The sequence below is a fragment of the Oryx dammah genome, unplaced genomic scaffold (assembly GCF_014754425.2).
Source record: "Oryx dammah isolate SB20612 unplaced genomic scaffold, SCBI_Odam_1.1 HiC_scaffold_13, whole genome shotgun sequence".
NCBI classification, from domain to species: domain Eukaryota; kingdom Metazoa; phylum Chordata; class Mammalia; order Artiodactyla; family Bovidae; genus Oryx; species Oryx dammah.
In genome coordinates, this window is record NW_024070197.1 from 19030643 (window position 1) to 19048521 (window position 17879).

The following is a 17879-nucleotide window of genomic DNA, read 5'->3' on the forward strand; positions in this document are numbered from 1 at the left end:
GCTCCTCCGTCCATGGGATTTTCCAGGCAAGAGTACTGGAGTCGGGTGCCATTGCCTTCTCCCTGCTCAGCAGATAGGTTGAATAGTCATTTCTGCAACCTTCCCTCTATGTGCTCAGGGCTAGGTGGGGCATGGAGGGGGATACTGGAGAAGGCAATGCCCTTATACATCCACGCATGTGGGCTTGGGGAGTGCCCCATCCACTCCCTTTTCATATCAAATTCATGGTGACCTCCCACTCACCTCCCCACCCCATCCCAAGACCCCTGGGAACCCTGTCCTGACTAGGAGCAATGAGGATGTGGGCTACATGGTGGTTGCCCCATCTGAAGGTAAATGCTGCCTCTGGAAACACCAAGACTCAGAGTAGAGCTGAACAGATCTGTGTTTGCTGCTTTCCTAGGCCCCGGGTCAAGTAACATTATGGCAGGACTGGAGGGCCTAGTGGAGGGAGGGAGGCAGGAAGGGAGGGAGGGAGAGAGGGAGGGAAGGGGCAGTGCTCTATCTCATGCCCTGGGGGAGTCCACTGGTAACAGCAGGGCTGGGGTGCACCTTCCCACGTGGTCAGGGATTGCAGCTGGGTGGATCTTATGAAAGCCATTCAACATCTTGCTTCTAATCAATCCCCCTTAGGGAAGGGGACAGAAAGCGGCAGGAAGCTGGCCTCACTAGACCAGGGAAGGACTGGGATGAGCAGGGTGGTATTCAGGGTAACAGCCACATTGGTGGGCTCTGCTCCTGGGCTGCAGCTCTCTCTGTTCTCCACCCTAAGAAGACTCAGGCCAGGGTTTCATCTGAGGGCCACAGAAACGAGTCAGTGCACTGAGGATCTCAGAATCACAAAACAGACGCTCAAAGATAAAACCAAGGGTCCAGTGGACTGCTCCAGTGTGAAGAGCCCTAGATGGTTTTAAGCAGAGAAGGGCAAACTAGTAAGATGGGGGTTTCAGATAGATTCCCTTAGTTCCCACACAAAAGGTGGATGGGGGGATGGTTTGGGACCAGGAGCTGAGGAGGTGACCAGCCAGGGAAGAGCCATGTGGGAGAGGGCCAGGTTAAGGCAGTGAGGAGAAGCCCTCAAGAACCATCTCTTAGATTCTAGCTCCCCTCTGTCACCTGTTCCCTGAGGGCCTGGGCTATGCCACTGCTCAAAGACTGTCTACAAGCCCTCAGCCAACTCAGGGAAAACAAGGAGCAGAGGAGCTGGTCCAGGAACATAGGACAAATCAATGAGGCCTAGTCTCCCAGCTTGTCTACGTGGTTCCAAAACCAAAACGAGGGCCGCTGGGACCCAGGTGAGCACAGTATTGGCAGACAGTTCCAGAGAAACAGAGGCAGAAACAACTTTCCAAATACTGTTTACTTCACTGAACCTGGGGATGGGGAAGGTATGTGAGAGTCTGGGATGCCAAGCCTAGGAGTGCACGTTGACAACGGCGACATACAGGGCCAAGGTGCTGAGGGCCAGCAGCCCCGTCACCAGCGCTCGGGCCAGCAGTGCCGTCCAGCTGCCCAGGGAACAGAGGTGGACGAAGGTCCTGTGAGGAAACAGCACAATGAGGGAGGGAGAAGAGAAAATCTGGCCCATCTGGACCTGGCCTCCAACCCCACCCCGCTCACTCCATGACAAAGGCCTTGTAGACGCTAAGGAACATCAGGAGGAGGACTGCTGGCCGGTAAGTGTGGTACAGGTCGTAGCGAGTTATCATCCACACCTGGGCAGAGGCGACGATGTAATGGACCTGGAGGGAAGCGGGCAGTCAGGGCTGGGCCTCAAGAGGAGTAGAGCCACCAGCAAAGGAGGTGTGTGTGGGGTAAGCAGGACTGCGTACCAGGCTGATGTTGGAGTCGATGCTCATCTGGATGTATTTCCAGTCAAACTCAATGCCCCGAGCTCCAACCCAGAGGGGGATGCAGCTGAGGAAGGCAAAGGGAGGGATTCTCCAGTACCCAGACACCCTCAGCACCCAGAATCTGAGTGAGCCCCCACCCTCCAGCACCCCCTGGAACCCAGGTGTCCTTTCTCAGGAGTCTGGGCTCCAGGCTGCTGCACACACCGGGACATAATGAGCTCGGCGGTGGCCCAGCCCAGGGCAGCAACCATGATCTTGTATTCCCCCTTGCCGGCATTCCGGGACATGACAAGGTTTAGGCCTATCAGGTCTGCCACATCCACGCTGGCCTTCATGAACTCCTGTGGGTCAGGTTGAGGCTTGAGTAAGCACAGGTGCCAGAGGCCCCCACTCCTGTACTCCCTCCCCCTCCCTTGTCCCCACTCACCCCAATGAAGTCATAGATGCCGCCTTCCCAGGTGGGAAAGAAAGTGGCCAAGAACAGCATCTGAGACCAGAACACAGAGAGGTCACCTCAAGGTGAGGGAAGGCAACCACGTGGATTAGGTGGGAAGTTAGTATGTGGAGGGGAGTACCCTGGGGTTCTGCGGGGGGGGGTTGTCCATATGGAAGAGGGATCACCAGAGAGCAGCAAGAAGGCAGAAGCTAGGGTGACTGAGGGCAGGGGCTTGGAAGTCTGGGTTCTGTGGTGATCAGAGGGGATCGAGGTCAGGTCTGGTGGCGCCGCGGCTGGTTACCCACCAGTGCAGTGGTAGCAGTGTTGGTGGGACTTGGGGTTAGTCAGCGGCTCTTAGTAGTTAGTATCCAAAACTATCTTGGCCATGTAATCGAATGTTCTCAGTGTTACTAAAAGTGCTATACAAAAGTTGCTCGGGGACCTCTCCTCGGGTTCCAGCCCTTCCACGCCCGGCTTCCCCAGGCATTCTGGAGCACCCAGTTGGGGGGCGGGAATGGCCCCACCTCCGGGGTGCGGGCGGGGGCAGAGACGAGGGTCCCCCGAGCCCTAGTGCGGCACTGCTGGCGCCCTCACCTTGCACAGCTGCACGAACAGGTAGGTGACCCCGGCCTGGACGCACTTCCAGAAGGCGTTGTACTCCGACCTGCGAGAGTGGGCGGTGAGGGGTCGGCTCGACCCGCGCCACCCTCTTCCCAACCGCCCCGCGGCCTCCCCGCACTCACAGGCCGCTGCACTTGTAGGTGATGAAGTAGGGGAAGTAGGCCAGGGCGAAGCAGTTCCCGAAGTGGAAGAGCGTCATGACGCCGGCCGCCCGGCCCGCCGGAGCGCGCCTCTTTGCCTCGGCGGCCTGGCGCCCGAGCCCGGGCCTGGCGCCCACCTGCCTCCGCCGCGGCCCGCGCGGCCTTCTGGGAGCCGGAGTCCGTGGCGCGGCGTGCTGACGTCATCCGGCTCCGCCGAGGCGCCCGGGGGCGGCCAGCAAGGAGCCTGCTCCGGAGCTGGACCCCGCGCCGTCCCGGCCTCTCAGTGGAGCGGCTCTTGGGGTCCGGTCGCCCGGATCGGGCGAGCGCGTGCGGAGCGGCTCTGGATCCCGGACCCGACCCCGTCGTGACCGGCGCAGAGACATGGCGCGCAACTGTGAGCACTCTGGTGTTTTATTTTACCACTGGCCCAGCGGCACAGGCCCCTCGCGCGGGGACGCCCACCTTTCCCCCGGGGGGCCGAAGACGGGGATGAGAAACAGGTTCCGGCCCTAAAGCACTGGGAAGCAGAGGTGGGTCAGCCTGTTTCACTTGTCTCTGCTGAACATGTAGCGGACGAGGTCCACCACTCGGTTACTGTAGCCATATTCATTGTCGTACCTGGGGAGGGAGGGATGGAGGGGGTTCAGGGGATCCTTTCCGACCACTCTCACTCTGCCCACCACGGTCTCTGACCCCTTCCCCCTTTACCAGGAAATGAGCTTCACGAAGTTGTCGTTGAGCGCGATGCCGGCCTTAGCATCGAAGATAGACGAGTGGGTATCGCTAAGGAAGTCCGTGGACACGACCTGAACATCAGAATTTCAAAGATAAGCGTGGGTCGCAGAAGAAGGACCTTCAGGAGCTCAGTCTCTTGGGCGCACAGTGTTTGATGGAGCCCCACTCTGTCTAGGTTCTGGGGACAGGGTATGAGGGAGACTCATGGGGGGCATTGCAGGGAGGGGCCAGGCTAAAGGATACAGACTGCAAACAGCCTCTGATGCTGCACCAACAGACATCTCTTCCTGGGAATCCTGCAAGGGGGATGAGTCGCCAGAGGCCCTTGAGGGAAGGTGGTGAGCCTGGCTCTGGACAACTAGGAGGATCTGGTCAGCTCCACCCCTCAGTAGGGTCTGAGGTGGAAGGAACTGGAGCATGAGGCCCCTGGGGGTTTGATCCTAGCATGGTGGAAGGCTACAGGAAGCTTTCCAGCTCTGAGGATGATGTGATCTGATTTCTTTAAGAGATCCTGGCAGCTTTGGGAGGGTGGACTTAAAGGAGCTAAAGCAGGGAGACAGCACCAAAGTGGACCGATGGAGCAGAGGGAGGTGATACCCATTCCTCACAGGGAAGGCCATGGGCCGTGGCCGGCCCAAAGCAAGTGTTGAAAAATGGGAGTCCTTGTCTTGTTCACTAAGCATGTGTTGAACACCTGCTGTATGCCAGGCCCTGGAAGATGGCTGGAGCTATGGAAGTGAAAAAGGAGTCCCAAGGTCACTACTGTCTTGGAGTGTTCATGCTAGCAGAGCCAACAGCATGAAATGACATTTCAGGTAAGGACAAGGGCCACAAAAAAGGGTGAGAGGTTTAAGTAGTGACTGGGAGAAGGTGAGGACACACTGTGTGGCTACCTGAGGGAACAGCAGTCCAGACCAAAGGGGAGCAAATACAGACACACTGATTTGGTGGGGAGAGCTGACCTTCCCAGCCCTGCAGGTCCTATCTTAATACGCTGCAAACAACTCCTTGGCGAATGGAAAACCACGCTCCCTCCCCAGAGGGCTCTTCCCAGGGTCCCTTCTCCTCAGCCCCTACCTCATCCTCTGTGTAGGCAAGGATGCCAGCCATGGGCCCCTTGGCTGCTGCTTTGACAGCATCCTTGATGGCTGAGTATGGGGTAGGCTGGGCCAGGCGGCAGGTCAGGTCCACCACAGACACATCTGGGGTTGGCACTCGGAATGCCATTCCTGTCAGCTTCCTGAAGAATCCCACAGCAGGGGCAGGAGTCAGAACCCAGGGGCCTCGCCACCATTCCCCCTTGTCTCTGCTTTCGCCACACTGGACACCTCCAGGATTGGGGGCCAGTCCAGTCCTTCTGGGGTGTGCCCCTGCCCCAGTTGCAGCCTCATGCCCTCATACCCTTTGAGGTCTGGGATGACTTTGCCCACGGCCTTGGCAGCCCCCGTGGAGGCTGGGATGATGTTCTGGTGGGCGCCCCGTCCGTCTCGCCAGGCTTTCTTTGACGGCCCATCCACTGTCTTCTGGGTGGCCGTGTAGGAATGGACTGTGGTCTTGGGGAGGAAGAGGGCCAAGGTGAGGCCTTCCTGGCTCCTAGGCTTCTTCTTCCCAGGCCCAAGGTTAGCGGTCCAGGTGTGGAGGTTGGCAGGGCCACAACCACCCAGGAGGAGCATATGCAGGCAGGATCCAGAGTTCAAAGGATGTCACCACTGGTGGGCTTCTCCCCACCCAGAAAACCAGCCTCTCCCTGTTAACTCCATACACGAAGCAAGTACGGGAGGAAGAGGTACAGGTTCCCAGCTGGGTCTCCTGCCCCACCCCCTTTCCCCAGCTTACCATCAGGCCTTCCAGAATCCCAAATCGTTCATGGATGACCTTGGCGAGGGGGGCCAGGCAGTTGGTGGTGCAGGACGCATTGCTGAAACAGCCAGGAGTGCCAGGGCACTGTGAGGTGAGCTGCAGAGCCGCCCCTCCCCCCTTACCTGACCTTCAGGATTTGTACACAGACTTGGCTTGCTGAAAACTTGGGCTGGGGATGAGGGAGCAGTGGGGAGCGGAAGCTCCCCAAGCATGTTCTGAGAACATTTCTAACTGATGGCTTTAGGGTAATGTGAACAAGAGGGCTGCTAAGACCCTGGGAAGGAGAAGTGGAGTGAAGTGAAGACAGCACCCGGGGGCGAGGGGGCGTGGTGAGGGTGAGACGATTCCTGTCTCCCTCACCCCCACCCCTGGGCTTGTCCTTCAGGCACACCCTGCAGAATGTTGCTGCCCGTACGTTGTTACCTGACGATTTTCATGGAACTGGGGTTATATTCCTTTTCGTTCACCCCCATGACAAACATGGGTGCATCTGGAGAGGGCGCACAGATGACCACACGCTGGGCACCTGCCTCAATGTGGGCCTAGGGAAGAAGCAGAGTGTCATGAGGCACTTCGAGTGCCACCCCACCCAGGCAGCCCCGGGTATCTCCTCCCAACTTACCTTAGTTTCCTCTAAGGACAGGTACACACCGGTGGCCTCCACCACAAAGGGGCTCCCGACAGACTTCCAGGGGATTTCTTTGGGCTGCTTGCTGTGGAGGGGCAGCAGCGCTGTCAGTCAGTCTCTCCCCTGCCTGGCCTCCCCTTCATAGTCCCTGGCCTTCACCATTTGAGAAAGGCTGACCCGAGGCCTTCCTGCCAGGCCATCTGGCAGGAATGAGTGGCTTCCTCGTCTCCCTGGGCACCGTGCATGGTTCTTCTCACTCTGTGGTCATCTGGCAAGTCCCCCTTTTCATCATTTGACCCAAGCAGCTCTTCTCTTATCCTCCCCTCCCCTGCTTTGTCTGCCTTCCAAGTTGGGGAAAGGGCCCTTCAACAAATTCCTCTGCAGCAATTGGGGAGCTGGCATGCAGCAGAGTCAGTGACCCTGGAGACCCCAGCCCCCTCCCCTAGGTTGTCATGGGCCCTGCCCTCCTGCCCAGGGGCCTGTTTTGAGGATTCTATTCATTCGTTCTTTAAGGAAGTACTGAGTCTACCCACTGGACCTGTGCCCACAGATGCCAGAGCAACAGTGGTACTGCAGACTGACAGGGCCCTCCCTGCGGGAGCGCTGCATGAGGCTTCTTGGGAGGAGGACCTTCCTGGTGCTCTCCGCACACCTCTGGCCCTTCTCCCTGCTCTGGCTGTGGTGGGTATGATCAGCATCCCCATCAGACACACGAGACCAAGCTTCGTTCCCTTGCCTAGGGTCACACAACAGGAAGGTGGGGGAGCAGGATAAAGTACACACATAAGCCACATGCTTGTGCAGACATGCCAGAGGGCATCCATGGTGCTGCAGTGCAGAGCAGTGGGGCACACACTGAGGGGGCGGCTGTGTGGGGGCGAGCAGCACTGGGAGGGTACCCTAGGGGACAGGGATAATGGTGCCCAGGCCCAGGAAGGAAAGGACTCTGAGCAACAGCTGCTCTGCTGGAATCTGGAATTGTTTTTGCTGTCATGACTTCAAATTGGGGTCAGACAGCTTCTCTCATTCTGACTTTCCAGTCCTCACCTCCACCCACACCTGACCACCGATGGATAGCAGGGCTGAGAGTGGGCCTGCTGGGAAGAGCGCTGGGAAGGCCGTGGATCTTGCCTGCAGCTGGAGAGGGCTTGCGAACATGCATGTGTGTAAAATGGAAGGCAGCCACAGGGCCAGCAGTGGCTAATTTACCTTAGATAAAGTAGATTTACTGATTCCCATTTTATGAATTTTAATTTTTTTTTTGGTATTTTGAAAATGTATTTGAAGCTTAGTAAACATCTAGTTGTTACTGATTTTGACTTGCTAAGTCGCTTCAGTCGTGTCTGACTCTGTGTGACCCCATGGACGGCAGCCCACCAGGCTTCCCTGTCCCTGGGATTCTCCAGGCAAGAACACTGGAGTGGATTGCCATTTCCTTCTCCAATGCATGAAAGTGAAAAGTGAAAGTGAAGTCGCTCAGTTGTGTCCGACTCTTAGCGACCTCATGGACTGCAGCCCACCAGGCTCCTCCATCCATGGGATTTTCCAGGCAAGAGTACTGGAGTGGGGTGCTATTGCCTTCTCCTACAAGATTTTGACTTACTAGATTCTAAACATTATCTTTAAGGGACTTCCCTGGTGGTCCAGTGGTTAAGAATCTACTTTGCAATGCAGGGGACATGGGTTTGAGTCCTAAGGTAGGGGAACCAAGATCCCTCATGCAGCAGGGCAACCAAGCCCACATATGGCAACCACTGAGCCCATGGGCTGCAACCAAGACCTCAGGTAACCAAATAAATATTTCACAAATACATCTTTAGATAAAGGAGGAGTGTTTGTATCAGTGAGAACTGGGTGAAGTGGGTTCTAAGAGGTTGATCGCCCGTGTGTCTTTGGTGACACGGGGCTGGGGCATGGGGCACATGGTGGGGAACCCCGTCAGCAGCTGGGATTTGGTTTGTGGGGTGATGAGAAAGCCACTGGAGGATTTAAGTGGGGATGGCGGGTAACCAGTCCAGCTGTTTAAGATGGCTTCTGTGGCTGCTATGTAGGAACTGAATGGAAGTAGTTGGCTAGATGGTGATGCTGTTTCCTGGGCAGGGGGATAAACAGATTGAAGAGTTGAAGGATAATCAAGAGTTGAATTTTAGGTTGAGTTGATAGGTCTGAGAGAAAACACACACACGTGTATTAAATAAAAAGTGTTTTGAGTACAGTGGGGCATCTTTCTAGATCAGTGCTTCACCATTCTAGGGGTCAGGCGCTTCTCTGAGATCACCTCTCCAAACCAGTACCCGGAAGCATGTGCACATACAGTTTGGGGGGTTACAAATTGAACCCTACATGAGAGGCAGGAATCCCTTTCTAATCACCTCTACAACCCCTGCATTAGTATGTTGCAGGTTGGCATCAGACAGCCGCCCTTACCACTGGAAAACACTGATCTCATTGTTATCGACGACCAGTCGTCCATTCTTGTGTTCCACGCTCCCCTTGTATCGACCATGGGTGGAATCATACTTAAACATGTACACCTGCAGGAGACAGAATGACTTCTAGTCCTGGGGTGGATGGGGAGTGAGCAGTGCCCCCTGCTCCGTGAGGGCTCCACAGGGCAGCCGGGAGCCTTCCACAGAGCTCCCCCAAACCCCTTCGCCACTCCGGTCCCACTGTCTCCCACCCTGCCTTTTGTCTGCTGCTCACCATGTATTCCAGGTCAATGAATGGGTCGTTCACTGCTACCACCTTAACACCCTTCTCCATGCAGGCACGCAGCACTAGGCGACCGATGCGTCCGAATCTGCCAGGGAGAACGTTGGGGGTTTGTCCTCAGAGTCCCCAGCCAGCAGGCAGAGGCGGGGGGGGCGGGAGGGAGGGGCTCAAAGAGGCCTGCTCGGGGACTGGGTGGGATGTCTTAGTCTGGGGAAGACGGTCGCATCCCTGTGTGGGCCAGTGTCATCTTGCTCACACGATCTCGCCCGTTTCCACCACTTTTTGTGTTTCTCTGCCCCTCTGTCCTCTCACCCCTATTCCTCACTTCATAGCTGGATGCATCCTGTAGAACTTCAGGTCAGATTATATCTCTCGAGCTGAAAAATGAAAACCTCTATCCCCGTCTATCAGTGAAACCAGATCCAGACTCCTCACCACGGTCCTCCAGGCCCCTGTGTGGCTTTCCGCCATCCTCCGTCCTCTCCTTTGCTTGTGCCGCTCCCCACCAGCTGTGCTGAATTCCTCTCTGTCCTTAGAACACTGAGCTGCCCCCTACACTCCATAGCCATTGCTTGCTGCCCCACTGTCACTCAGGGCATTGTTGGACTCCAGTGTCACTTCCCAGAGGCCTTCCCTGAGTCCCTAACATAGCCCTCTTCAGTCTTACTCTCCCCCCAAGTTCCACACTGTTCACTGAGCTGCCATGTTCCGTATTCATTGACTTTCTGGCCAAATGTGAGCTCTCTGAAGGTGGAGCCCTCTTGACTTTATCCCTGTGTTTCTCCAGGATGGGCAGGATGAAAGCATTGGTAAGACATGAGGAAAAGCCCCCTTTAGTAATAAGAGAGTCGTCGTTTAGTCACTATGTCATGTCCGACTCTGTGGCCCCATGGACTGTAGCCCACCAGGTTCCTCTGTCCATGTCCATGGGATTTCCCAGGCAAGAATACTGGAATGGGTTGCCATTTCCTTCTCCATGGGATCTTCCCATACCTGGGATCAAACCCAGGTCTCCTGCATTGCAGGCAGATTCTTTAGCTGAGCCACCAGGGAAGCCCAACTGAGTAGAGCTTTAGGGGTAGGCCCTAAAGCTTTGGGAACCGCTCAGGGGTGACTCACCCATTGATGCCAACTATCAGCTCCCGAACCTTCTTAGGTGCAGGAGCGGCCGGCGGTGGAGGTGGTGAGACTTCGTCCTTGATTGGCTCCGGCTGGGGCTGGGGCGGGGGCTCAGGCTCTGCTTCAACCCTGGGCTCCCGTGGGGGCGGTGCTCTGGTTACTGTTGGGAGCAGGGGAGAGCGACAGTGAGCTAATGAGCTGCACCATCACTGCGACAGAACGAGCCATCTTTGCCACTCAGGATCTGCTGCTGGCTTCTGGCCCCTAGTGGCCAACTTTCGAGCCCAGTGTTTTCCCAAAACTACCTAATCCAAAGAGAGAATAGGGGGGTGGGCTTGCTTTAAAATATCAGTGCCAGGGCCTCTTCCCTGGGGATTCTAACTCAGTGGATGTGTATTTTTAACAGCTGCTTGGGGTGATGGTCTCTTTGCCTCCTGTTCCTCCTCTGTAAAATGGAGATGATAATGGTACTTCTCGCAGAGGATCACTGTAAGGATTAAATGAGGTGCCACAGGTAGTGCTTACCAGAGAGTCTGGGAAACATGCCACACACAATATTTTGAAGATTGTTTCCCAAACTTATCTGATAATTGATCTAGTCCAGTGATCCCCAAACTGTTTTGGTAAGGATCACAGGAAGACCTCTTCTTAGGGAAATCTGACTCGGCGGGTCTGCACTGAGTCCCAGGAATCCTGTTTCCAAGGTGATTCTCAGAAACACAAGTCCATCGTAACATATCAAATGGAAACCCCTATCAGCTTCTGCTTCTCCACACATGCATGTCCACATCCATACTGTGTTTAAAACACCTATGCTTGAAGCTGTGTTGTCTGAGCTACAGTTGAGGGCTTGATGTGTGGAAGAGGGACCTGGTGGAGACAGCAGTCAAGGGACCCTGGCTGGCAGAGGGTTTCAAGCTGGGGGTCAGGCCTGGATATCAGCCCTGGCTCAGCCATCTGCCAGCTGAGTTGTCTTGAGTAAGGTAATGAAACTAGCCTGTTTCCTGGTGTCACACCTGACCCTTCACCTGGGGGCTACTGTGAGGACTCAGCGAGATCTCAAGGCACAATCGGTGCTGGTTTTAATAGAGGGGAGAACGTCTGACAGTGTATTCATGAGGAAAGGGAGAGGGAAGGGATTGGAGAGAGACTGGAGGATGAAGGGTGGAGTTGTGTTTGGCACCAGAATCAAAGGGACTTTGGAGGGAGTGGGATTAGGAGCTGGGGGTCAGCCGACCTCTCTTCTAATCTCTCCAGTCTGCCAAAGACCTTGTGACCTGAGCCTGGGCTGTGTTTCCAGTACTGCTACAAGTGGTCAGTGTTTATTGGTGGTTATTGGTGACTTTAAGAATGTCTGTATTTCTGGGGGTTCTGTTTCTGCTTCCGTGAAAAGGGGGGATTTCTTCGTATGGTGAAGAGTAGGGATCTGAGCCTACTCTGTGACCTTTCAGGAGAAACCCCAGCTGGTCCTTCTTCCCTCTGCTCCTGGATCGGGTACATGGGCTGGGAAGGAAGAGCCTGAGGCAGCTTCAGTGATGAAGCCTCATCCGGTAGGTGAAACACGGTACTGGGCGCGCTATCAATTATTTACAATGACGCTCCCATTTCCTGGTGCCACCAAGGCTAGGTGCTGTGCCGAGCTCTTCATGTGCATCAGCTCACTGAATCCTGTGAGGTATGCGCTGTACACCCACCTTGCCGAGGGGAAACCGACGACTTCGAGATCACTGAGCGAGTGATAAGCAGGGAGAGGGGTTCAAGGCCTACAGACGCGTTCCAGGGTCTCCAGGACTCTGGAGCCCCGCCCAAGCCTCGCCCACCGCAGCCCTGCCCACACCCCTGAGGTGCGGAGGCTGCGAGCCGCCTAGCCTTCAGTCGGTAAGGGGGCGGGGAGGGAAGGGGGTGAAGATCCCGGGTGGCCCCCTCGTAGACCCGGCTCCTGCCTCCGCCGAGGCCGGTTTCTACCCTTCCGTGGCGCTATTGTCGCAAAGCCCAGCCTGGAGGCGGAGGTCCCCTTCCCCTCCACCACCGTCATAGAACGCACTTTGCCCGCAAACCAGGTGGTGAGGAGGCTGGGGCTGCGGGGAGCGAAGGCAGCGAGTCAGGATGGAAGAGCCCCCGACCGGCAAGTGGTCCCTCACCCCCCGCCCCCGCCTCCTGTCCGGCTCTTGGTGGACGCTGCGGGGGCGCCTACCGCCGGCAGGGGCTTGGACCCACCGCCCTTTCTTCCCTCCCAGGGGTCGTTCCGCCGCCTCCCTCACCGGGGCACGGCGGTCGCAGCAGCTGGACAACGGTGACATTGGTGAGGACGATGTCGCGTTTCGACATGGCCGCCTAAAGTTTCATGGCCCAGCCAACCGCCTTGGCGCTTGCCGCGGTGTTACTGCTTGACTGGGCTCGGGGCTGGAGGGACCAGAACCTCTTACCGTGACGTCCTGTGACGTCACAGAGGAGCCGGTGCGAAGGCCCAGTCCCAGTCGAGGCACGTGGCCCCGGCCGTGTACCACCCTTCCAAGACCACCCCTGGCGTCTCGAATGGAATCCGGCATTTTGCACTGACCTTCAAAGCCCTTTCTCTGTTCTTTCTTCTCCTTGGGCACACGGGCTCCATGCTCTTCTGGACCCTCCTCTGGATAGTTATCCTCGCTATTTCTTATTGCCTGGAAGTCCTGTATTTATTTATTCGTTCTGGTGTTCATTCAAGTTTTTCCCTTGGCAGCCTCTTGGTTTCCCTCAGGTGCCACGCTCTAAGAGAGTTCCTCCTAACTCCACATCTAAAGTTCTCTCCCTTCTCAGTCACTATCTGCCATAACCATTACTCCTGTCATCCAGGAATCTTTGTTTGACTTCCCATCCTGGGTTACATATGAAAATGTGCCAAACTGCCCTAGGGTTATACTCTATAATTTTCTTTTCCTCCCAGCATATGTCTCTCTCTAAAGATCATTTTATTTATCCTTTTTTTTTCCTTGCAAATTGTCTCTGCCCATTAGAGGGCTTGTCTGCCTTTGTCACTTTTATACCCCATTGACTAGAAAAATGGTACTTAAAAGGTGCTTGCTCAAAAAATAATTCCAGGATGAATGAATAAATGTATCTCCTGAGGTTTCTTCTGATGCCCAATCTTGAGTCCTGTCCTCTCACACATGCTATTCTTTTCCTGATGGCTTTTCATGTATTTAGTTTACCCTGATGCAGTTACTCCTTTGCTTGTTCATTGTCTCCCTGTTGGGCCCATTGTTTCCTGTTTTGTTCATCACTGGTCCTCCAGCTCCTGTGCCTGACACAAAGCAGGCTTTCATTAAACATTCTGGGAAGAACACAGGGACCGATGGCCCCATCCCCACACAGCATGGGGTGTGGGGGCTTGCTTGCTCATCTGTGACTCACAGGCAGGCACCTTCACCTGTAGGGCCAGTTGACACACAGTTGTGACCAAGATTTAGGGGGGATTTGGGCCGGGAGGGAGTCATCGTCCCAGAGAGAGGTGTGGAAGCAAGAAAGGGCAGAATGACATAACCTCTTCCTTCCCCTGACCTCCATAAGGACTCACTGTGCTAAGCATCTGCCATGAGACAGAGCAAGGGTGAGGCCCTCCTGCTTGGATGGGAAAGGTGAAACTGAAAATAAGTTGAGTGAACAGCTGGGGAGATGTCAACAAACCCAGACCAAAAAAGAGAACAGAGGTGGGGGGTACCAAATTTAACATGTATAGTCCAGGTGGAGGAAGTGTGCACAAATAAAACCAGGACTGAAAAGGGACCGATTTTGTATGCCTTTACAATAATATATGTGAAAAACTAGATGCAGTTAAAGTGTTCTTAGAAAATATGAGGGATTGAAACTGATACAAAAAGAAATGGCAGGACTTCTCTGGTCTGGGAAGATCCCACAAGCCTCGGAACAATTAAGCCTGTGCAATGAAACTACTGAAGCCCACAAGCCCTGGATATTGAGCTCCACAACCAGAGAAGCCACCGCAATGAGAAGCCTGCACACTGCAACTAGAGAAAACACATGCCCAGCAACACAGACCCAGCGCCACCAAAAAAAAAAAAAAAAAGGAAATGGCAAATCTGCATAGGCCAATAACGAGAGAAGAAACAAGGAGTTAAGATCTGTCCTCCCAAAGGGTGACTCAGATCCCAATGATTTTATGGGCAAGATGTGCTGAGGCCCTGGGAACAAATATTTACCATTCTACGGGACCTAGTGCAGAGCCTAAGTGAAGCTGGGAAGCCTAGTGGCAGCTCCTGTGCTGAGGCACTCTGGGTAGGGCCTGGGCTCTGAGGCCCTATGGAGTGGCAGTCACACTGTGTGTACCCACATTTCACAGTTCATGAGTGCTGTGGGGGTGCTGTGACAGCTCAGCTCCTGAAACCTCCACTACTCACTCTAGGAAACAGCAGAGAAAGGACAACTCCAGGTTAATCTCATATATGGAGATAGATGCCAAAGTCCTGAGTTAAATAGTGCAAGTGAGAATGAATGGTTTTTCCAGTAGTCATGTACGGATGTGAGAGTTGGACTATAAAGAAGGTTGAGCACAAAGAATTGATGCTTTTGCACTGTGGTGTTGGAGAAGACTCTTGAGAGTCCCTTGGGAAGCAAGGAAATCAAACCAGTCAGTCCTAAAGGAAATCAACCCTGAATATTTACTGAAAAGACTGATGCTGAAGCTGAAGCTCCAATACTTTGGCCACCTGATGCAAAGAGCTGACTCACTGGAAAATACCCCGATGCTGGGAAAGATTGAGGGCAGGTGGAGAAGGGGGTGACAGAGGATGAGATGGTTGGATGGCATCACCAACTCAATGGACATGAGTTTGAGCAAAGACAGTGAAGAACAGGGAAGCCTGATGTGTTGCAGTCCATGGGGTTGCAGAGTTGGACACGACTGGGTGACTGAACAACAACAGTGAGAACTATGCCCTGAAGAGAAGGATGGAGACTGACAGAAGATGGTAGGATGGGGCGGGGAGAGAGGAATGGAGTACATTTCTGAAGGAGAAGCCCCACCCCTCAATCTTGGGGCAGATTAAGATTCTGAAGCTCACCCTTCCCCACCTAGCAACCTCCCGGCCTGGGAAACTCCCTCATTCTGGTGCTGGACAAGGGCAGGAAAGCCACACCTGAGGTTGCCCAGAGATTTGACTTTATCCTTGGACTGTGAAACCAACTTGGTGAGCTCAAGCTTGGAGAGGTGGCACAATTAATCACGGTCTATGGGCAGAGCCTAGAGAAGGCAGAAACTCCTGGCTTTCTGGGTCTGGATCCCTGGATCTGAGATGGAGCCCTGGGTCCTCTAGGGGGAGTGGATCTTGTCGCCCTTGTTGAGCAAAGCCTGAAAACACGTGCAGATTCTCGCCACACCTGTGTACCCACACGCATAACTCCGCCGCCCCCACCTGCTCACACCCAGCACATTGCTTCGTGCCTAGCCTGCCCACCTGCAAACCCATCTTCGCCCCCTCTCCCAGGCTCTCCCCTTGGCACCAAAACCCAAATATCTTTCACCCCGGCACCCAACTGTACCCACCCACTGGCCATCATCCTTTTAGTCCCTCCAAACCAGTTCTACAGACCCACCAAGGACAGACCTACCACCGCCCCCTGCCCTTTGCTCTGATGTCCCTTTCCACACTGAGGCCAAATTCTCAGCTGTTTCTGTCTCCAGCCCTTGCCATATGTCAAGACTTCAGGTCGGGACTTAGGAGGCCTGAGGGGGAGGAGGGAGGAAGGGATGAGCTCCTGGCCCCCAGCCCAGGTTCTGGCTGACTGGCTCCTGCTGCCCTGGGTCTTCGGCTCCTCCCTGTGGCTGCCTCAACTGGCTTTTCAGGAGACACTACGTCCTGTCCCAGCTAGTGGCAATCAGTCCTCTGCCTTAGCCCAAGGGCTGGGAGGTAGGGCAAGAATGTGTTTCTGGTTCCAAAATCTGCCACCCTTACCAAGGGACCTGATGCTGCTCTGGGGACACATACAAACTTCCCTCCCTCATGCTCTGAGACCCAGGCTCAGCCCTGGACTCTCATCCCCTGATATCTGCTAGTCCATCCATTGTTCAACCTACAAATGTTTACTGAATGTTCTCGAAGCTCAGGATACAGCATGACCAACACAGACAAAGGCCCTCTGGAAATCTACAAACTGATGTGTGTGTGTGCGTTCTCAGTCATATCTGACTCTTTGCGATCCCATGGGCTGTTGTCCCCCAGGCTCCTCTGTCTGTGAGGATTCAGCAGGCAAGAATCCAGTGAGTGGGTTGCCATGCCCTCCTCCAGGGGATCTTCCCAGTCCAGGGATCGAACTGAGATCTCCTGCATTGGCAGGCGGGTTCTTTACCGCTGCGCCACCTGGGAAGCGTACAATCTGATAGGTGAGACAGACAATAAAAAGTAATTTCGGATTGTGGTAAGAGCTTATAAAAAGTAAAGGATGACAATACAGAGTATAACTGGGGGAGGGCCAGGGAAGGGTGTTTTGAGAAAGTGACATCTGAGGCAAGAAGAGAGTGAGGAGGAACCCAACCTGTGAAAATCTGAGTTCTTCATTCTGGGCAGAGAGAAGAGCAAGTGCCAAGGGCATGAGGCAGGAATGAGCTCGGTGTGTTTGAGGACCAGAGAGAAGACCTGTGTGGCTGGAGCATAGTAAGTGCGGGGGGCAGGGGTCAACAACAACAATCAGAGCAAGGTCTAATGATTGCTTCCACTCCCTGAGGGGTGCTTCTGGCCCCTGCTCCCCATCTTTTCAGACCCTTGTTGCTGGGGAAGCTGGATCCTTAGATCCCCTGAGAGGAGTGAAGATGCTGAGAACCAGCCGGGGTCCTAGGGATGGAGGGTGACAGAAGATGGGGTTGGGAGAGATGAAGCCTGGATAGTAACTGAGGAATGAAAAGAACAGGTGATTGAAAGGGCAGACATATGGGCTCTGGGGTGGAGGGTGCGAGCTGGGCAAGGAGCAAAGATGCCGTGTGAGTCTTCTTCATTCATGACTCACCCTCTCTTCCTCCTCTTCTCATTGCTCAACCCCAGATCTCCCTGGGAAATACCTCCTTGACTGGGGACTAAGTACCTCACAGGGTAATTGAGTCATGAGGGGTGGAGAAGAGCAAAGGAGGCAGAGGATAAATAGCAGCTTTGCCTCCCTGGCTCTTCTCTGCATCCTCCCCGCTTGCCCAACAATATGCATCTTGCCAGTTTGCTCAGCTCCTGCTCCCTCCTGCTGCTACTGGGGGCCCTGCCTGGATGGGCAGCCAACAATGACCCCATTGAGAAGGTCATTGAAGGGATCAACCGAGGGCTGAGCAGTGCAGAGAGAGAGGTGGGCAAGGCCCTGGAAGGCATCAACAATGGAATCACTCAAGCTGGAAGGGAAGTGGAGAAAGTTTTTAATGGACTCAGCAGCATGGGGAACCAGGCCGGCAAGGAGCTGGACAAGGGCGTCCAGGGGCTCAACCACGGCTTGGACAAGGTAGCCCATGGAATCAACAATGGCATCGGACACGCAGGAAAGGAAGCAGAGAAGCTTGCCCATGGGGTCAACTATGCTGCCGGACAGGTTGGGAAGGAGGCAGACAAAGTGATTCAGGGGGTCCATCATGGGGTCAACCAGGCGGGAAGTGATGCAGGGAGGTTTGGCCAGGGGGCCCACCATGCTGCCGGGCAGGCTGGGAGCGAGGCAGAAAAGTTTGGCCAGGGGGCCCACCATGCCACTGGGCAGTTTGGGAACGAGGCAGAGAAGTTTGGGCAGGGGGTCCACCATGGTGCTGGGCAGTT

General features: G+C 54.9%; 3 protein-coding genes and 2 long non-coding RNA genes across 8 annotated transcripts in view; 3 read left to right on the plus strand and 2 right to left on the minus strand.

Moving 5' to 3' along the window:
- Positions 1 to 1341: 1341 nt before the first annotated feature.
- On the minus strand, positions 1342 to 3250 carry TMEM147 (transmembrane protein 147). Its single transcript, XM_040253065.1, has 7 exons — positions 3033 to 3250; positions 2884 to 2953; positions 2281 to 2340; positions 2058 to 2194; positions 1833 to 1917; positions 1621 to 1742; positions 1342 to 1538 (listed from the first exon to the last, which is right to left on the minus strand). The coding sequence occupies exons 1-7, from the start codon at positions 3107 to 3109 to the stop codon at positions 1415 to 1417; spliced, it is 675 nt and encodes a 224-aa protein (XP_040108999.1). The 5' UTR covers positions 3110 to 3250; the 3' UTR covers positions 1342 to 1414.
- LOC120872614 lies at positions 3250 to 13227 on the plus strand. 2 transcript variants are annotated; one of them, XR_005723282.1, is made up of 4 exons: positions 3250 to 3444; positions 3762 to 4600; positions 11556 to 11654; positions 12342 to 13227. It is a non-coding gene; the product is annotated as an uncharacterized LOC120872614 (long non-coding RNA). The 2 variants fall into 2 exon arrangements; XR_005723283.1 differs by lacking the exon at positions 3250 to 3444 and adding an exon at positions 3488 to 3580.
- Positions 3460 to 12432, minus strand: GAPDHS (glyceraldehyde-3-phosphate dehydrogenase, spermatogenic). The gene is made up of 11 exons (XM_040253118.1): positions 12366 to 12432; positions 10105 to 10264; positions 8977 to 9073; positions 8701 to 8807; positions 6268 to 6358; positions 6069 to 6187; positions 5622 to 5703; positions 5187 to 5338; positions 4863 to 5025; positions 3759 to 3856; positions 3460 to 3668 (listed from the first exon to the last, which is right to left on the minus strand). The coding sequence occupies exons 1-11, from the start codon at positions 12430 to 12432 to the stop codon at positions 3596 to 3598; spliced, it is 1209 nt and encodes a 402-aa protein (XP_040109052.1). The 3' UTR covers positions 3460 to 3595.
- Positions 5330 to 7595, plus strand: LOC120872616. The gene is made up of 2 exons (XR_005723285.1): positions 5330 to 6954; positions 7314 to 7595. It is a non-coding gene; the product is annotated as an uncharacterized LOC120872616 (long non-coding RNA).
- A 3804-nt stretch (positions 13228 to 17031) lies between the features above and the next one.
- Positions 17032 to 17879, plus strand: part of SBSN (suprabasin) — a 4394-nt gene continuing 3546 nt past the window's right edge. The window contains exons 1-2 of one of the 3 annotated variants that reach the window (XM_040253035.1): positions 17032 to 17717; positions 17772 to 17866. In XM_040253035.1, the coding sequence (XP_040108969.1) occupies positions 17287 to 17717; positions 17772 to 17866 (526 nt within the window). In that variant the 5' untranslated portion in view covers positions 17032 to 17286. Of the gene's footprint in view, positions 17867 to 17879 lie in introns of all 3 variants that reach the window. The other 2 variants (XM_040253036.1, XM_040253034.1) reach the window with 2 other exon arrangements.

Coding starts and splice junctions, on each gene's coding strand:
- TMEM147 (XM_040253065.1), bottom strand. CDS start 3,109: ATGACGCTCTTCCACTTCGGGAACTGCTTCGCCCTGGCCTACTTCCCC. Junction 2,341..2,883: donor TGTTCGTGCAGCTGTGCAAG/GTGAGGGCGCCA, acceptor TTCTGGTCTCAG/ATGCTGTTCTTGGCCACTTT. Junction 1,743..1,832: donor TCGACTCCAACATCAGCCTG/GTACGCAGTCCT, acceptor GCTTCCCTCCAG/GTCCATTACATCGTCGCCTC.
- GAPDHS (XM_040253118.1), bottom strand. CDS start 12,432: ATGTCGAAACGCGACATCGTCCTCACCAATGTCACCGTTGTCCAGCTG. Junction 5,339..5,621: donor GGATTCTGGAAGGCCTGATG/GTAAGCTGGGGA, acceptor TTCCTCCCCAAG/ACCACAGTCCATTCCTACAC. Junction 5,026..5,186: donor GTCATCCCAGACCTCAAAGG/GTATGAGGGCAT, acceptor GGGATTCTTCAG/GAAGCTGACAGGAATGGCAT.